At 39.8% G+C, this 15,287-nt stretch overlaps 1 protein-coding gene across 1 annotated transcript in view; it reads left to right on the top strand.

The window, feature by feature from the left end:
- The window catches only part of LOC128821672 (paralemmin-2-like), a 123,633-nt gene that overhangs the window by 51,036 nt on the left and 57,310 nt on the right, over nucleotides 1-15,287 (top strand). The window contains exon 3 of the mRNA XM_054002859.1: nucleotides 7,985-8,115. Within this exon, the coding sequence (XP_053858834.1) occupies nucleotides 7,985-8,115 (131 nt within the window). The remainder of the gene's footprint in view (nucleotides 1-7,984; nucleotides 8,116-15,287) is intronic.

Below are 15,287 nucleotides of genomic sequence, written 5' to 3'. Positions count from 1 at the left end.
CTGTCATCTCAAGTCTTTAACAACGTCAGAAATACTTACCTTGTATTGGGCCATACGTGTGATCTCTGTCAGTGAAACTAATCTGTACAAGCCAGTGCTCTGTAGCTGATGAATGAGCTGAATGAGTGAGATACAAACTTTGTGTCTGCTCTTGCAGAGTCTTGATAATGTCTCTTGCTGTGGTGGGTTTCCTTGAAGCTAAAAGAGATTAGGTTTTAATTTGTCCTCTTCATCTTTGACTTGAAATAACTGTCTATTTGATTTACTAAGTTAAATAAATGGGACCTGAACAATTTAAAAGCAATGTACTCAGAAAGTTTACACTGGTGATTTTGCTAATGAATGGGAAGCTTTCTCAGAGGACATAAACCAGTTGTTGCTTTTTTCCCCAGAAATCATTCCTAATTGGGCCTCTGTCTGTACAGCTGCAGTTTCCGTTCCTGTGAGATTTTCAAACAGACAAAGCATGAGACCTTCATGAAGAAGCCATCTATAGCTATCATCATACCCATCCCTCAGGTCATTTGCCACAGGCATGCCTTCTCCTCGCATCTGCAGCTCCATTTGCACATGGCTCACACCGAAGATGTACCTTGTCATGCAGGCACCCAGCTGAGATGCAGCCCTTCCCAAAGTGAGCACAAATCATGCCAGCTAACTCAGTCTCCCTTCACCTGTTTCTGCAGACATGTGGCACTGTATTACATGTTCCTGTCTGCTCTGTTGCTGTGCTGAATCTTTGCTTTGAGAAAAAGCAGTGGCTATGTAAATACTCAGAAGAGCCGAAGGGCATTCAAATGGACATGCTACAGCAAGAAAACAATGGGGAAAGATAATCTCTGCAAACTCTTTTGGTTGCCATGATTCCAGGTGGGGTTTATAACAGTGTCCATTGTTTATTTCCTTATTTACTTGATTATTTTATTATTTATTTTCTCATCTTCTCACATCTACCCCCCCTTTATACCCACAGCCTGGTGGCTCACTGGTGCTGTAGCAAAATTCTGTTACTCCAGGAGCTGTAGGGAAAGAGGAGACATGCTTTTTGGGGGCAGGCAGAGCACCGGTCCCTTTGGTGAGCGAACTGCCTTGGAGATCCTGGCCTCAGTGGCCCACTGCAGTAAGGATTTTTATGAAAAGGAGAAACCCAGGCAAATTACCCATACCTGTGTGGCTGAGAAGAAACTTAGGAAGAGGTTATTCCACCAGTCTCCAATGCCTGGTCACAAAAGGTTGTCAATTACAGTGGACAGGTCTAAAAATGATGGGAAAAGTTAAGTTAATGTGTTTTAATATTCTGTGTGATGAATACACATTAACTGACTGTTGTACAACCTTTGCAACTCTTGGACTAAATGTAACCTCATTAAAAAAAAATTAAGACATCACTTCTTTAAGATATTTTAAAGAAATGTTTTGTTCATTTCCTGAACAAAGAATAACAGCAACAAACTGGCAACTCTACAGGATAATGTTTAATCCTCTTTATAAACCTGCTGTTTGCTCTTGAGCTGGCTAAGCTTCACCAGCTAGGACACTTTCTGGGGGCTTTTTGTTGCATCATACATATGAAAGCTATTACAATGTGATTCAAGTAAAAACTACGATAAAGCTGCAAGTTTTTCAGCTTGGCTTAATTCCCTAGTCTGGGCAATGCTTGAATCATATCCATCTATCATGCAGACATGCTCCTTGGGCTAAAACAAGTGTCTTAGATAACTGGAAAGGCAACGAAAGGTTTTGCTATTATATAAAACCAGGTCATACCAGCAAACTGGAAATGGCTGCTTGTCTGTTCCAGGGACAGTCATACCATACAAGGCCACATCCATCTTGCAGCAGAGCAGAGTAGAAGCTCTTGTGTTTGCTGAGGACCACACCTCTCCTTTGTTCTGCAAGATTCTCTCACACTGAAAACCCACACAGGAAAATTCTGCATCACTCTGAGCAGAGGCAGATTGTTTCATTTGTCTAATGGAAAATTAAATACTACAGCATCACTTGGGAATACATTCTGGGAGGCTGCTTATTTCCAGATGGACCTACCTGTCATACAGCTTGTGTCTATAGCCCCTCTCTGTATTTGCATATTTATGCACAAATGGTTAAGGGCATCTAACATTAACATGCCTACTCACACTACAGCCATGCGAATAATATTTTTTTTTCTTTTTTTTTTGAAAGGCAAGGGAAGGCCTGCTGGCAAAGGAACAAGTCTTTCTAGAATCTCAGTATCTCATGTCCCAGTGACCTCTTTGCTAACACTGGCAACAGTGCTGTGCATCAGGAGGCCAGATCCAGACATGCTGGGTGGCCTGTACTAGCTGGGTTAGAGCCAGGTGGATGTTTGAGAAGCGGCACAGGAATACAACAGCAAGAAATGCTGTGTTTGGAGAGGGAAAAGGGTAGACGGGACAAAGGAGGAATCCCAGAGCATTTTTGACAGCAGCCATTCTTGCACTTGTGTCCCTTACAAACTCAATTTTATTAGCCCAGGCAGATGTTTGGGAGCATGCACAAACAGAACAGGCTTTGCTGCTCTGGAAGGCTTTCCCTCTTGTAGCTGATCCATTGGGTAACAGAGGGGCTCCAGGTAGCTGCCAAACAGCAAAGTTAGACTCATTGCTGCCTCCAGAGCTCCAGATCTGCTTAAAAACCTCACCGTTTTTGTACCAAAGTAACTTTTTGCAATGCAGAGAACAAATCTGAAATGCAGCCAGTTATGGAAGAATCCCAATGGGAGAGTTTGGGGGTAAATCTGACTCACAGATGTGACGCACAAAAAATGTTCATTGCACTCTTTTAGTAGGCATGGGCTAGCTATATGTAGATTTAAGAATTCATGTTTTTCCATGGCACAAATACTGAATGGATAGAGGGAGAAAATAATTTCATATTAATAAATAACTTCATCTCTAAAATGTTAATGTCTCATAGTCTTCAAGCCTCAAAATGCAAAGACTTTTGGCAAAACTTCAATTTGGCAAAAGTTTCAGTAAAAGTGACTTGATTTCAGTGGAATTACACCAGGGATCATTAGCGGCTGTTTTCTAGGGCACAAAAGACCATACTTACCGGGAATAATCCATATCCAGAAGTGTTTCACAAGAACAGGCACATTTTACTGGAGGAAGCTGTCTTGGGTCAACTTTTGACGTAGGTTTCTTCTCAGGATTATCGTCTTCCTTGAACTCAGGAGACAGAGGAGTGCTCCACTTCAGCAAGCATGTTTTTAAGGAGAGATAGCACTGATTGCCCCCTAAACATTTGCAAGTACAAAAAGCATACAAAGCTTGTTTAAGGGACTACCTCAAAAGGTAGCAGCACAGCATGGACTGGGGCTTTTCTCTTGTCATAAAAAGTCATGACAAGTCTGGCAGATGCATCTGGGCCTCAGGTTAGGACACTGTCACACTGTATGTAGGACTGCAAATTATTATTCTTATGAAAAAAGTCTATGGAATTTGTTTCAAAATTGGCAAGATTGATGGTTACATCTAATAGACTTTCACAAAGCAGGGAGTGCAGATGTGGCATGGAATAGGCATAATGATTTATGAAAAAGATGCTAAAAGTTTTACTTGCTGTAATATAAATGTCTTCTGGTACTTAAACTTTTGATGCAACATTAAAGCAAAATGCAGCACTAACAGTAAAGGTTTTCTTTCCATATACAGTATTAATTCTACTGTGTGCACTTGAGAAGCTATGCATTATTTCCTTGCTAATACTAAATGTAAACAACTTAAAACCCTCAGGCTTCACTGTCCTGAAGCATGCGAGTGGAATAAATGTAAGCATGTAATAAATGTTAGCATGTAAGATTGCAGTGTAACACTTTTATGGTCATCACTGTGTCTGCTTTATTCAGACATTTGGCACAATTTCTTTCTGTCCTGTCCAACAGTTGTTCACTTATTTATGTCCTCACTATGGTCTGTTCACATAACTGTGACCTATTTTTTTCAGTTTTTGTATGGTGCAGATGTCACTTGGTTTTCCTGTGCTTGAACAAACTAAACAAAGTGAAGCTACAAGTTATTTCTACAATCCCAATTCTCAATTCTGTGCAGACAAGCAAAATCACCTGAGAGCAGTGGCAACCTAGAGAATATCAAGCCCAGTGCCCTTTCTACTTCAGTAACAGAAAACGTTTTTATTGACGTGATCTAATTTCTGCTGAAGGATTTAGGTCTGAAGAAACTGTTCTCTTGCAGTAAATGAAGGAATGCTTATACCAGACAGTACATAGCATAGCTGTTGCTCTGTCAGTGAAGAGGCTCCTTCTGAAAGTACAGCATATTCACTGTATTCACAATATTCACTATATTCACAATATTCACAATATTCATAATATTCACAATATTCACATATTCCAGTATGGTAATGAGCCGTACAAATACCCGTATTTTTACAGTAGTGTATGTGGCCACTCTCAGAGCTCTTTATCATTTGGACAATATCTAATAATACAGCACAACTGTAGTGCATAAAGAAGCTTTAAAATGCAAAGAGCTAAACTCATAGCAGACAATGAAGGAGAAGTAATGCTGAAATACTATCTTATGGCTGTTTTAATCACAGGCTCTTAACCAAATGCACAATATTGTTGAGCAGGGGTAACTCATACAGGTACGTATTTTTGGGTTCCATCCTCATGCAAACCTTATTTTACCATACTTGGGAAACATCTCCTATTCTTCCTGGGGTAAGTTTTTGCAAGATTTTTTTAAGAAGCATAACCCAAATTTCATAGCTATGGAGGACAGATGGCAGCAAACTCTCTTTTGTTTGCAGTCTGCATCTGGCTCTGGTTTGCATCTGTCTGTGTTGCTTTGATGTGGGCTGTCTTTTATCCAGGAGCTGTGCCTGAGTACCCAGCATAGCTCTACCACTGCCTTGCTACCCACCCTTGGTTTCATCATATGTACCGAGGCCTTCCCTACATGTTTGTGATGTAAATGCCTCCTTGGGAAATGTTTGTTCAAAGCAGGTGAGAGATTCTTCCATCCCTGCCCACTGCTTCACTCCTACACCAGGTAGCTGGCTAGGGAGAAAATGCTTCCTGCACAGCAGATGTGTGACCAACATCCCCTGGTGTATGCCTGCCCGTAAGCCAATTGTATCTGCAGTGAGTGCATAAATATACACAACCTCAGCAGCTTGGCAAATAGACTCTCTGCAGTTTAAGAAATACATGTATAAATGTTTCCATTTCTCGGCCCTCTTGTCTGAATTTCTCAGCATAGTATTTAACAACTGTCTTAATTTTCATCTTAAAAAGGAGAGCCAGAAACATCAGAGCTTTCCATTTTCCTGTTTCAGATAAAATATGCTGACATTTCACCCAAGAGGGAGTATTTTTAATAGATCATAGCATTCTTGTCTCTAAATATGTCTTTTTAAAAGCCCATTGATGCTTTCCAGTTTCAAATTCATGCTATTAATAGGTTTAAAAAAAAAAAAAAAGGCTTTAGGGGAGAAGAAACTATGTGATTTTGTGATTTTAAGTGTTTCACATAAACAAAGACCAAAACAAAGGCTGTACAAAAACACCTTACTTTTAGTATACAGCAGTTTTACCAAAGGGACTGGTTTCGCCCTGTGTGCACATTAGCATGGAGACTCTGTAAAAACACATTGAGAAAAGCCTTGATTTTATCTGTCCTCCTGGAGTAGGAGAGGAGTGACTGTTCACTTAATATCTTCAGGGCCAGTGCTGTCCAAGCAGCACTTTGTCAAAGCCTTTATTTATTTATTTTTGCTGGAGCCGTATCTGAACCAGGTTTAGAGCAGAGAAGGCTATCTTCATGTTAAGAATGTGGTCTTTAGAAACTTAGGGGTTTTTTTCCAAGTGAGTGTCATTCAAGATTTCGGATTCAAGACCACAGCTGAGTAAAATGCGTGGAGCATAGTTCCTTGTGCAACTGGTCCACATTTGAAAGATAAGGCAGCAATTTGCTAGAGAGCAGTCAGCCCTCACTAGGCTTTGCGCTGGATCTAGCCCAGCAGGTACCCACTGAGGTGTGCTATTGAGACTTTAAAGGCCAAAGCACAGGTTGTTAAAAGTTTAGCCCCTCAAGACATGTAAATCCATCTTTGTCTCACTTTGTTTCTTTGTACACGTGATGACTTGAGAGTCCTCTGCTGAGAGGACATTTCTATAGCATGGTGACTCTGAATGAGGTGATGAAAATTCTGGCTGGTAATCAGCTTGGCTGAACACAAAAAATTCACTACCAGCACATCAAATGTGGCAGAAAGCACTAATAGATGGTAGTGCCAATACAAGGAGTAGCAAACTGGAGAAACTGTGGCTGAAGGTAGCCACTTATACTGTTTTGGCAACTAACATTTGGAAGCCATGAGCAATGCTGAGTTCATCAAGATGAACTTTGAAAGTATGTCACCAGCATCAGCAAGTCTAACTATTAAACATGGCTGCATGGAACAAGAGCATGAGACATTTTCTGTTATGCAGAAGTCCTAATTCACATAGAAATCACTTTAAGTCCACCTAGACATCCTCTCATGCACAGCACAGTTAAAACCAGTGAAAGCTTGAGTAATTTATAATTTGTGTGTGCATTTTGTGTTGCTTTATGTCCGCTGCCTTACTAAAATCTAATTGCCTGACATCAAATAGGTCATGGAGTGACAAAAATAGTTTGTGCATAGATGCTATGTCTATATATATACACACACTCAAAAACCAGCAAGAGAGCCTTGCCTGTCATGTCAAAAAAGTTTCTATTTTGGGCAAGGTTTGAAGCTTGCTGTTGGTGGTAAATGTTTTTGCTTTGTATGTAGTTTGCACAAGTCAGGTTCTATTCTAGCAACAAGCATGGCGTTCAAAAGACACATATGGCATGTTTGGGATGCCTCTGAAATCCAATTTCCTTGAACTGATGATTTCCTGATTAACTCCTCTTTGCAGAAGAGGAGCTGGTTCCTTGAACTAGCATTGCCAATCACTTTGCAATTTCAAAACCAAGGCTCCCCTTTACTGATCAATGCAACGGAAAGTTTGGTTAGTCCCCTGGCTGACCATTTTTTCCACCAGCTCAATTTCCTTCTTGCCAAGGGGCAAAGTCCTGTTTAGCTTTGAGCTCCTGGCGTTCCTCATCCTATCTGCTGCATTCCTCTAGTGGATTTGGACCAGACAAGGAATATAGGCATGTATGCTGTGTAAAGCATGGCTTTCAACTAGTCCACCTCCACTGGTGAATTACTCTGGATAAGCTGCAGCTGCATTAAACAGGAACCAGGTGAGGCTATAGCCACATTTTCAGTGTAGGAAACACAACAAAACTCCCAGGAATAATTCTGTTGGGTGAAGGATATTGATGCCTTTTGCAACAGTGTTGCTGTGTCCTGGCAAACCTTCCACAATTTCTGGAATACTTTTGCTCATATGTTCTAATTTGTGTATGCCCACAAGATGATTTGCGTGTTCATATTTATGTATACATGCGTCTCTCTGTCTGCCTGTAAATATATGGAAACATATCTGTTGTATAAATAAAAAACATCTTTGATTGATTTAATAGGAGATTAATTTTACACTCCATGAAAAACATTACATTTAGAGCACACTGATCTTTTGTTTTTGAAGCTTTAAAAAGTTTATAAACTTTAGTCCTTCTAGAACATGCCTTATTAGTTACAAGAAATCCACACTTCAGTTCAAAATTTCAGTTCTTGCAGGACTTGCTAATTTGCAAATTTTAAACTCTTGGTTTTATTAGGAACTAAAAAGAACTTCATATTAAGGTATTGATGGTAAATAAACTGTATACTGTGAAACTGACACTCCTCAATGTGAAAGACCTGACATCTAAATAAACAGCTGATTGGTTGTTAATCAACTGCCTGAAGCAGTAAGCAGAAATTCGGTGGGGACAAGCAAAGACAGCTTCTTCTCAATCTTCAGATAGTTTTTGTTCAGTCTGTACCTAAGATATGGGATTTTTTTACATTGCAGTCAAAAGCTCTTCGGGAAAAATGGCTGCTACAGGGAATTCCTGCTGGCTCTGCAGAAGAGGAAGAAGCCAGAAGGAAGCAGTCAGAAGAGGATGAGCTGAAGGTGAAAAGGCTGGAAGAAAACATACACAGGTAGGGACAGCTTCCTTTAGCTTTGCCTAAGAGCAGTCACTCCCATGAAGGCTGGAGATCTTCCTTGCCCAGGTCCCCATCTCTGGCAGCAGCTAATGGCAGCTGCCCAGGCAAGACTATAAAAGGCAGTCACACATACAGCCAAATACACCCAACATTTGTCTCCTAGATGTCCATGTTGTTCAAGATAGAGTCATTGTGTTATCTTTGTGTTTACTGGGCTTTTATGGATTTCTTTCATGAGGTAGCTAAACAGAGGGCCAAGTTCCCCCTTCAGATGCATGTGTATGACTTGATCAACACACCCAAGAGATTCTCCATTCCTTTACACCTCCTACAGCCAAAATGAGTTCAAAGAGGGAGAGCATCCTTTTGCACTCACTTCACTGGTGCAACTGACATTTTGAAATGCAACAGCCAATGCCACCAGCAGATCAAATACTTACTGCTTTCAGAAGCAAGGTTTGGGTGTTAGAGTGATTTCCTTTTACCAGTTTCCCATTGCAGTCTGAGTTGACATTTGTCCTCTTTTTTGTGTTTTTCCTTGTTTTGTTACAAACAAAGGGCTCTAAAGGAATAAAAGGCTCATAAGGAAAGTGTTTTTAATTCTCACAAGGCAAATTCCAGAGCTGCTTCTGCCATTTAGATTATGTAAATTTAGAATTTTTTCAGCTGGCAAAAGCTGGCGAAACTTGGCAACACAACTTTTACAAATATGTCAGCTGAGGGTACAACAGAGAAAAGGGAATAGGACTGGTAGTCCAAGGGTTGAGGTATTAAGTTAGCATCTGGTGAACTCAATTTGCCTTATGGCAGGTTTCTTGTGAAATTTCTTGGAGAAGTCAATGAGAATGTTTCTTTGGGGATATAGACAAGCAGATCTACCTTAAGCCTGGACAATGCTAAATAACTACTATGTGGAAGATATTGATCATCATGAATGTAAGAGTTACCTCATGCTACTAGTCTTTGTCCTGTGATTCACGTTAATTGAAACTGGTCTGTATTGTTCTTTTACATTTTTGGTAACATAAGGCAAGAAAACTTTTTAGATTTCATATGATATCTAATGTTTTACTTCATAAATTAATATTGTATATGGAAAGAATACATGGACTGTGCTTCAGAAATATGTACTGTAATACATATTTCATCTAGTGCTGAAAGATGCTAAGAGCCCTGACCCCATCCAGCAAAACATGTCAGAGAGTGGCTAATTTCAGCTATATGAGTTCCACCACTGAAGGCAGTGAAACCTCTTTGTTTAATTAGTTTAAAGTGTAGGATGAAGGACTGTGTAAAACCTTTGCTCCTATGGTTTGCTTTTTTGCTTCCTTAACTGCAGCCATGAAATCAAAAATTTGAATATTTGAAAGTAACAGAACTCTCTTCTTCTGTGATCACTTACCTGTCAAATGACAGGTTAGCTGCTTTATCCTGAACTGAGGTGACATTTGTGTGAAAGCCTCACTAACATACTTAATTTCCCTGTTGTCTTTCTAAGGGAATTCCAAAACCAGTAAAAAAGTAATTTAATTTAAATGAGAAAATATTACATCTGAACTGTAAAGATTAGACAGCAGAGATTGAGGTCATTAGTCTAATTACTATTTACGTCCATGACAACATGGCATATCCACAGCCCATCAAAACAGGCTAAGGTAAATGGCTGTAGAAGGGGCAAGAAGAGAGAAGACATCAAGCACATTATCCTGAGGAATGAAGTAGAATGGACTCATCCTGAAAGTATTCTTCTTGCTGTCTGTACACTACATTTTCCCTCCACATTCCCAGGAAAGAATCAAGGGGGGATTGTTCATCTGTTCATGTTTGCAGGGAATCAATGGCCCTTTGAAAGTCCACTCTGCACTATCCAGGGGAACCCTGTGAAAAAGCCCAAACCCTCTCAACAAAGGTGACAGAGGACAGACTAAGCTGATTCATGAGGAGGATAGAAAATTCAAGACCAGCCCTAAGGCTGATTCCACAGGACTGTAAAACCACTGTGCCATGCATCTTGCATATTCATTAGTGTCACACTGCATCATATGTGCAAGCACAGAGCAGCTGCAGTATCGATATGTCTGTGAAAAAGTATTGGGACACACATGCTGGAAAAAATATATAAAAATACATAATATATTATTAAAAATATATCCTTTGCATTTCCTCTCGGATCAGGGTGAAGCTTACTTGTGAGGAACAATGTCCAGCACCTGCTGGCAGCCAGAACCCATTACCCTGCTTTAAGAATGGGAAGTCATCCCTTTTCTCTTGCAGCAGAGCATCCCATCATCATGACAGAGAACACCATTTCTTCTACTCACACTGAAGCACTCAAAAAGGTTCCTTTCTCATACCCCTGCTTTTACTACATGAACAACTGTGGTACAAGAGAAGTATCCATCGCTATTTACAGGCCAGCTGTAACCAGTAGGTCTGAGAAGCTTGGTGAACTGTGGCCCTTAGAACAGAAAACTGAGAGTGTTTGAGGCCAGACTAGCATTCCTAAATGAGGATGTAGCCTCATGTAGGTGGGCTTATGTAGCTGGTGGCTCATAAGGATGTGTGCTATCCAGAAAAGACCAATACCTTTTGGAGAAATAGTAAAGCTAGCACTGGGTTTGTGGATGGTCTTTAAGGCCTTTTACATCACACAAATTCTTTTGCTGGGTGTTGCTCACTCTAGTTCAGTTTTAAGTTACTCTCTCACTAAAATAATACATTTTGCAAGATGTAAACATGCTTCTAATGCTTATTCTTAAGCTAGTTTAACCAGATCTCCTTTGTGTGGGGAGTGTTTAATTTCAACTGAGGCAGTAAAAATGTGTAAGAGTACAGACTGCTTCTTATTTATTAGACTTCTGTGTTATTTTGTCATGATACAGGAAATCATGTACTTCAGCTTGTAGCTTGTAAAGATATGTGCATGACTGAGCTTAGACATGAGTAAGTGTAATGATTTAATGAGCTTCCTCATCTGCAAAAGCATTTTGAAGCATCAAAAAAAGAGGAATAAAGCAGAAAAAATAATGCAATGTAAATAATTTAATGCTAGTATAATGCTGCTAGTTAACATCAGGAGGGCATAGAAGTACATGATGTACATATAAGTTAAAAAACAAGGAGTGTAAGATTAGGACAAGATGCAGGCATATGAATGGTGTAACTGTGGATTACCAGCAGAACAGTGATTTGACAGTTGGGATTAGTTTAATATGTTTAGAACCCTTGTAACCAAGAATGCAAAATGAAAATCAAGGAGTCAAAAGAGCTGAATTATTTTGATCCTGGATTTCCACACTCCTGCTTGCCTGACTTCAGTCTTCAGAGTAACACAAGATGCTCCATGTAAAAATCCTTTTTCTCTTGCATTTCTTTTTAAAAAGTGGTTGGTCCAATGGACTTAATGGAACTTAAGAAGACTGAACCCCTTATTCAACATTCATGGAGTCTTTAGTGGACTGGATGTCTGTCAGTAGTGGAATAATGTTGTTAAATGTTTGAAACCTGGCTGGAAGACTAGTGGCAGCATTATGTCAATGTCAGAGTGAAGCCAGACATAGATATCTCTTCACACAAACTTTAAATATATTTAGTTTTTTTATGTTTGTATAAAGATCCTGGGTCAATGGTAGAGGAAGGCAGACATTCCTGAGTATCTTTCCCATTGTTACAAAGTACAAAAGTGATCTCCTGTTTTTTGCAGCTACCTTAGATTTGAGTAAATTATAGTAAAGGAGTCAAAAATTAATGAAAAGCATTCCTCTTCCCTTAATTTTATTCTCCAAATCACAGACCTGAAAGAAATTATTTGGGATAGCATTGATAGAGATTCCAAATCAACTTCCACAGACATACTTGTGATAGTGTGTTGTAGGTGAAACAAGTGCTGCAATGTGTTGCATGCCTCCCATGGTTTGGTTTTTTTTACCACATGATAGTCTGGGTGTTTTGCAGCAGTGAATGGAAAGTTGGCATTTGACATCTGAATATGATACAGGCAGTATTCACATAACAGAGCTGCCCACCCAAAGCCTGCTAATCTTTCACAGCATTTCAAATGCTCCCAAAATTACTTTGTTATAATAGATTAAATTATAGTTCATAGCTGGTGGCCTGTGTTTTCTACAAAAGATGAAGGGCTTTTGTTGCTCTGAAGCTTTTGAGTAGCACGGAAACAAAAAATACTCTGTATCTCCCTGCCTGATGATGAACACTTGCCTGAAGTACCAGGACTGGATTTATTGTGGTTCCTGGAGTAAAGAAAACCAGTGAAATAAATGTTCAGCAAAGTGGCATATCCCTCCAGTAATCAACAATGCATTTGTTCACCTTGGATGAGGAGGTGCCCAACAACTCCAAGGAGTGATGAATTATTATTTTAGCCATTTTGGACATGTGGACCAGGCAGACAATTTAAACCAGTGGATTCTGGATCCCCAAAATGTACACACAAGAGCCACTTGTGGCACTTTGGCACCGTGACAGCTCTTGCAGGTGAAGCAGTGCAGGACACAAGCCAAGGAGTAAGTGGATCCCTTGCTCTTTGCTCAGGACTACTCAGCTGTCAGCACATCCAAGGTCCTAATGCTTGCAAAAGCCCTTTGGGGTTGTGAAATGCTTCACCTTTCTGCATGGTGGTGATAAGCCTTTGCTGTATCACCTCTAGGAGAAAACTTTTCCATGGTGGTCCAGCATGGAGGGAGAGCTCCAGTGTTAACAATGGGAAGGTCTGTGCTTTGGCCCATAGGGCATGAGCTCTTTCCTGGGGCAAGCACACCCTTGATGGTTGTTGCTGTCTTGCTGATGTGGGCAGTATCACTTGCCAGGGGACAGTGTACAAATCACGAATGGGACAGGACTGTTGAGGAATGTGTCTCGAGCGATTTTATTTTCTAGCATCAGTCCCACTACATGGTTATGACAATGGGAAGGTGCCAACAGCTCACATCCTAGGCAGCAGACAAAGAACTTAATGTTACAATTTACATTAAAAGTTTTTTGACCAATACACAAAGCAAAAACATATTGACAGTAGTTCTATCCAACTACAATAAGCACATGTACCTTTGGTTAAAACAATGCTTGCTTATTTTGAATACAATACCTGCTTGTAAGCCTTAAGATACGATGCACAGAGCTCCATTATTAAGCTTAGAACTTCCTAATATCTCGCTAGATATACTTTTCTGTAGCTTAGGGAGTTATTCTAGATAAGTGTTAATACACTGACCATTTTTCTATTTGTCCTTACTTTTCTACTTCTTGTATAATTTTTCTGCTGGCAAATCTTATGGTTACTGCTTAGCTCTAACCGCAGTTCTGCTGTCTCTGAGGCCTGCCTTTTGCAGCTTTCCCAAAAACCCTCTGATTTTAAGGATTCCCAAAATTCCCCTTCTCGATTCAACTGAAAAGAAACTTTCATAACCGTGTCATTTATTAACTAGCCTGCGTTTCATAACTTTACTATAACATGTGGTTTTATTCTTGCTTAAAGCATCCTTTTTGCTCGCATTAAGCATTGCTATATTACAACACAGCAATTTTAATGCTGTGAAAGTTTAGTGAGTTTAAAGAGCATAAGTCATATTTGATAGCAATTACAAGTCATTGTTCAAAAAAGTCTCACTGGTCTAAGGTTTTAATTCAAAACCTTCTTCCATATCTATACATTCATCCACTATCTCTGTAAGATTTACAGAAGTCTCTGTGACTCCATTTCCTACCTCTCTCTCATATGATAAAAACTTCTTTGATAGTTTTGTCCATCATTTGTTGTACACACCGAAGTATGTAAGGTATCACTACTAGTATCACCACTAAAACACCCAATACATATGAACCTATTTTACAGCGTTTCCTTAGCCAAGGTACAAAGCTCCATTCTTTTCATGAGCTAATTTTTGGCAAAAGATCCTCTCATATTTATCAATTTTAAAACTTTGCTTTTGACCTTTAATAAAAATTTCACCTTTGAAAATCCAATAGAGGATGTCTATAACATAACAAAACAAAAAGCATGCTTTTGCCAAAAATTAGCTCTACGAAACCAACAATCGACATATTTATAAGTAGCATAAAATCAGAGTTTGCAGGTTCCACCGATGAACAAGGAGCGTCAGGCTTGACCCGTGATCCCCCTGTTCAGCTCACGTCTGCGTACTTGCTTCTACGGTCTTGGACTCGTCAACAAGTTCTGGGGTGTGATATGGTTTGACATTTTTCACTGGGACCGACTTAATTCCTGCACCTGTAGAGACAGAAGCATAGCCTTTGCCCCAGGTGATTAATCGGAAAAGACCTTCAATTTGTCCTGTCTCAGGGTTTCTAATTAAAACAGGGAGATTTTCTTTCAGTTTCACCTGTGTGTTATTTGAAAAATGCCTAAAAATTGGTTGATCAGTTTCTGCAACAGAGCTGTTTAAGAAATTACAAACATATGAAACTTTGTCCAACCCCATCTGTGGTGTGACCTCTACTCATAGAACAGACCATTGTTCTACTTGTCCTTACTTTCTACTTCTTATGTAATTTTTCTACTAACAAATCTTTTGGCTACTGCTTAGCTCTAATTGCAGTTCTGCTGTCTCTGAGGCCTGCCTTTACAGCTTTCCCAAAAACCCTCTAATTGTAAAGATTCCCACAGGCAGGTAGAAGATGTATGCAGATAATCCCTTCCTCCCAGCAACTCCCATCTCAGAGTGCTGAACTGAAAGATGCCTAATGGAATGAAGTGCAGGAGAAGCACAGCTTCCAAGAAAAACACTTAACCTGAGAGACCAAAATAGATGCTGACTATAAGCTTACATGATGCAAAATAGATGCTGAATGTAAGCTGAATATAAGCTTACCACCTCTCCCAAGCAAAAGGTGCCTTGGTTGTACACTCTGTTGTTCTACTGTGCTTCATCTCTGTCTGCTTACTGGTATCAGACATAAGTCCAAATCTAAGTGGAAGCAGATGCAAAATATGGTAGAATGTATTCAAATTTGGCAGAAACATTGTCTTCTCCCATTACTGCAATTGAATTTTACAGGTGAATGCTTAGATTTGAGTTCTATAAGAGAAGCTGGGCTAGGCCATGAGACGAAAACCCTCCCCAGGCTGATTTGATATGGAGAAAATAAAATCTTCTTAATACATCTTATTAATACACTATGAGTGCCTC

Source organism: Vidua macroura, chromosome Z (assembly GCF_024509145.1).
Source record: "Vidua macroura isolate BioBank_ID:100142 chromosome Z, ASM2450914v1, whole genome shotgun sequence".
Taxonomy (NCBI): domain Eukaryota; kingdom Metazoa; phylum Chordata; class Aves; order Passeriformes; family Viduidae; genus Vidua; species Vidua macroura.
The sequence above is the reverse complement of the archived record's forward strand: the minus strand, read 5'-3'. Positions and strand labels throughout refer to the sequence as shown.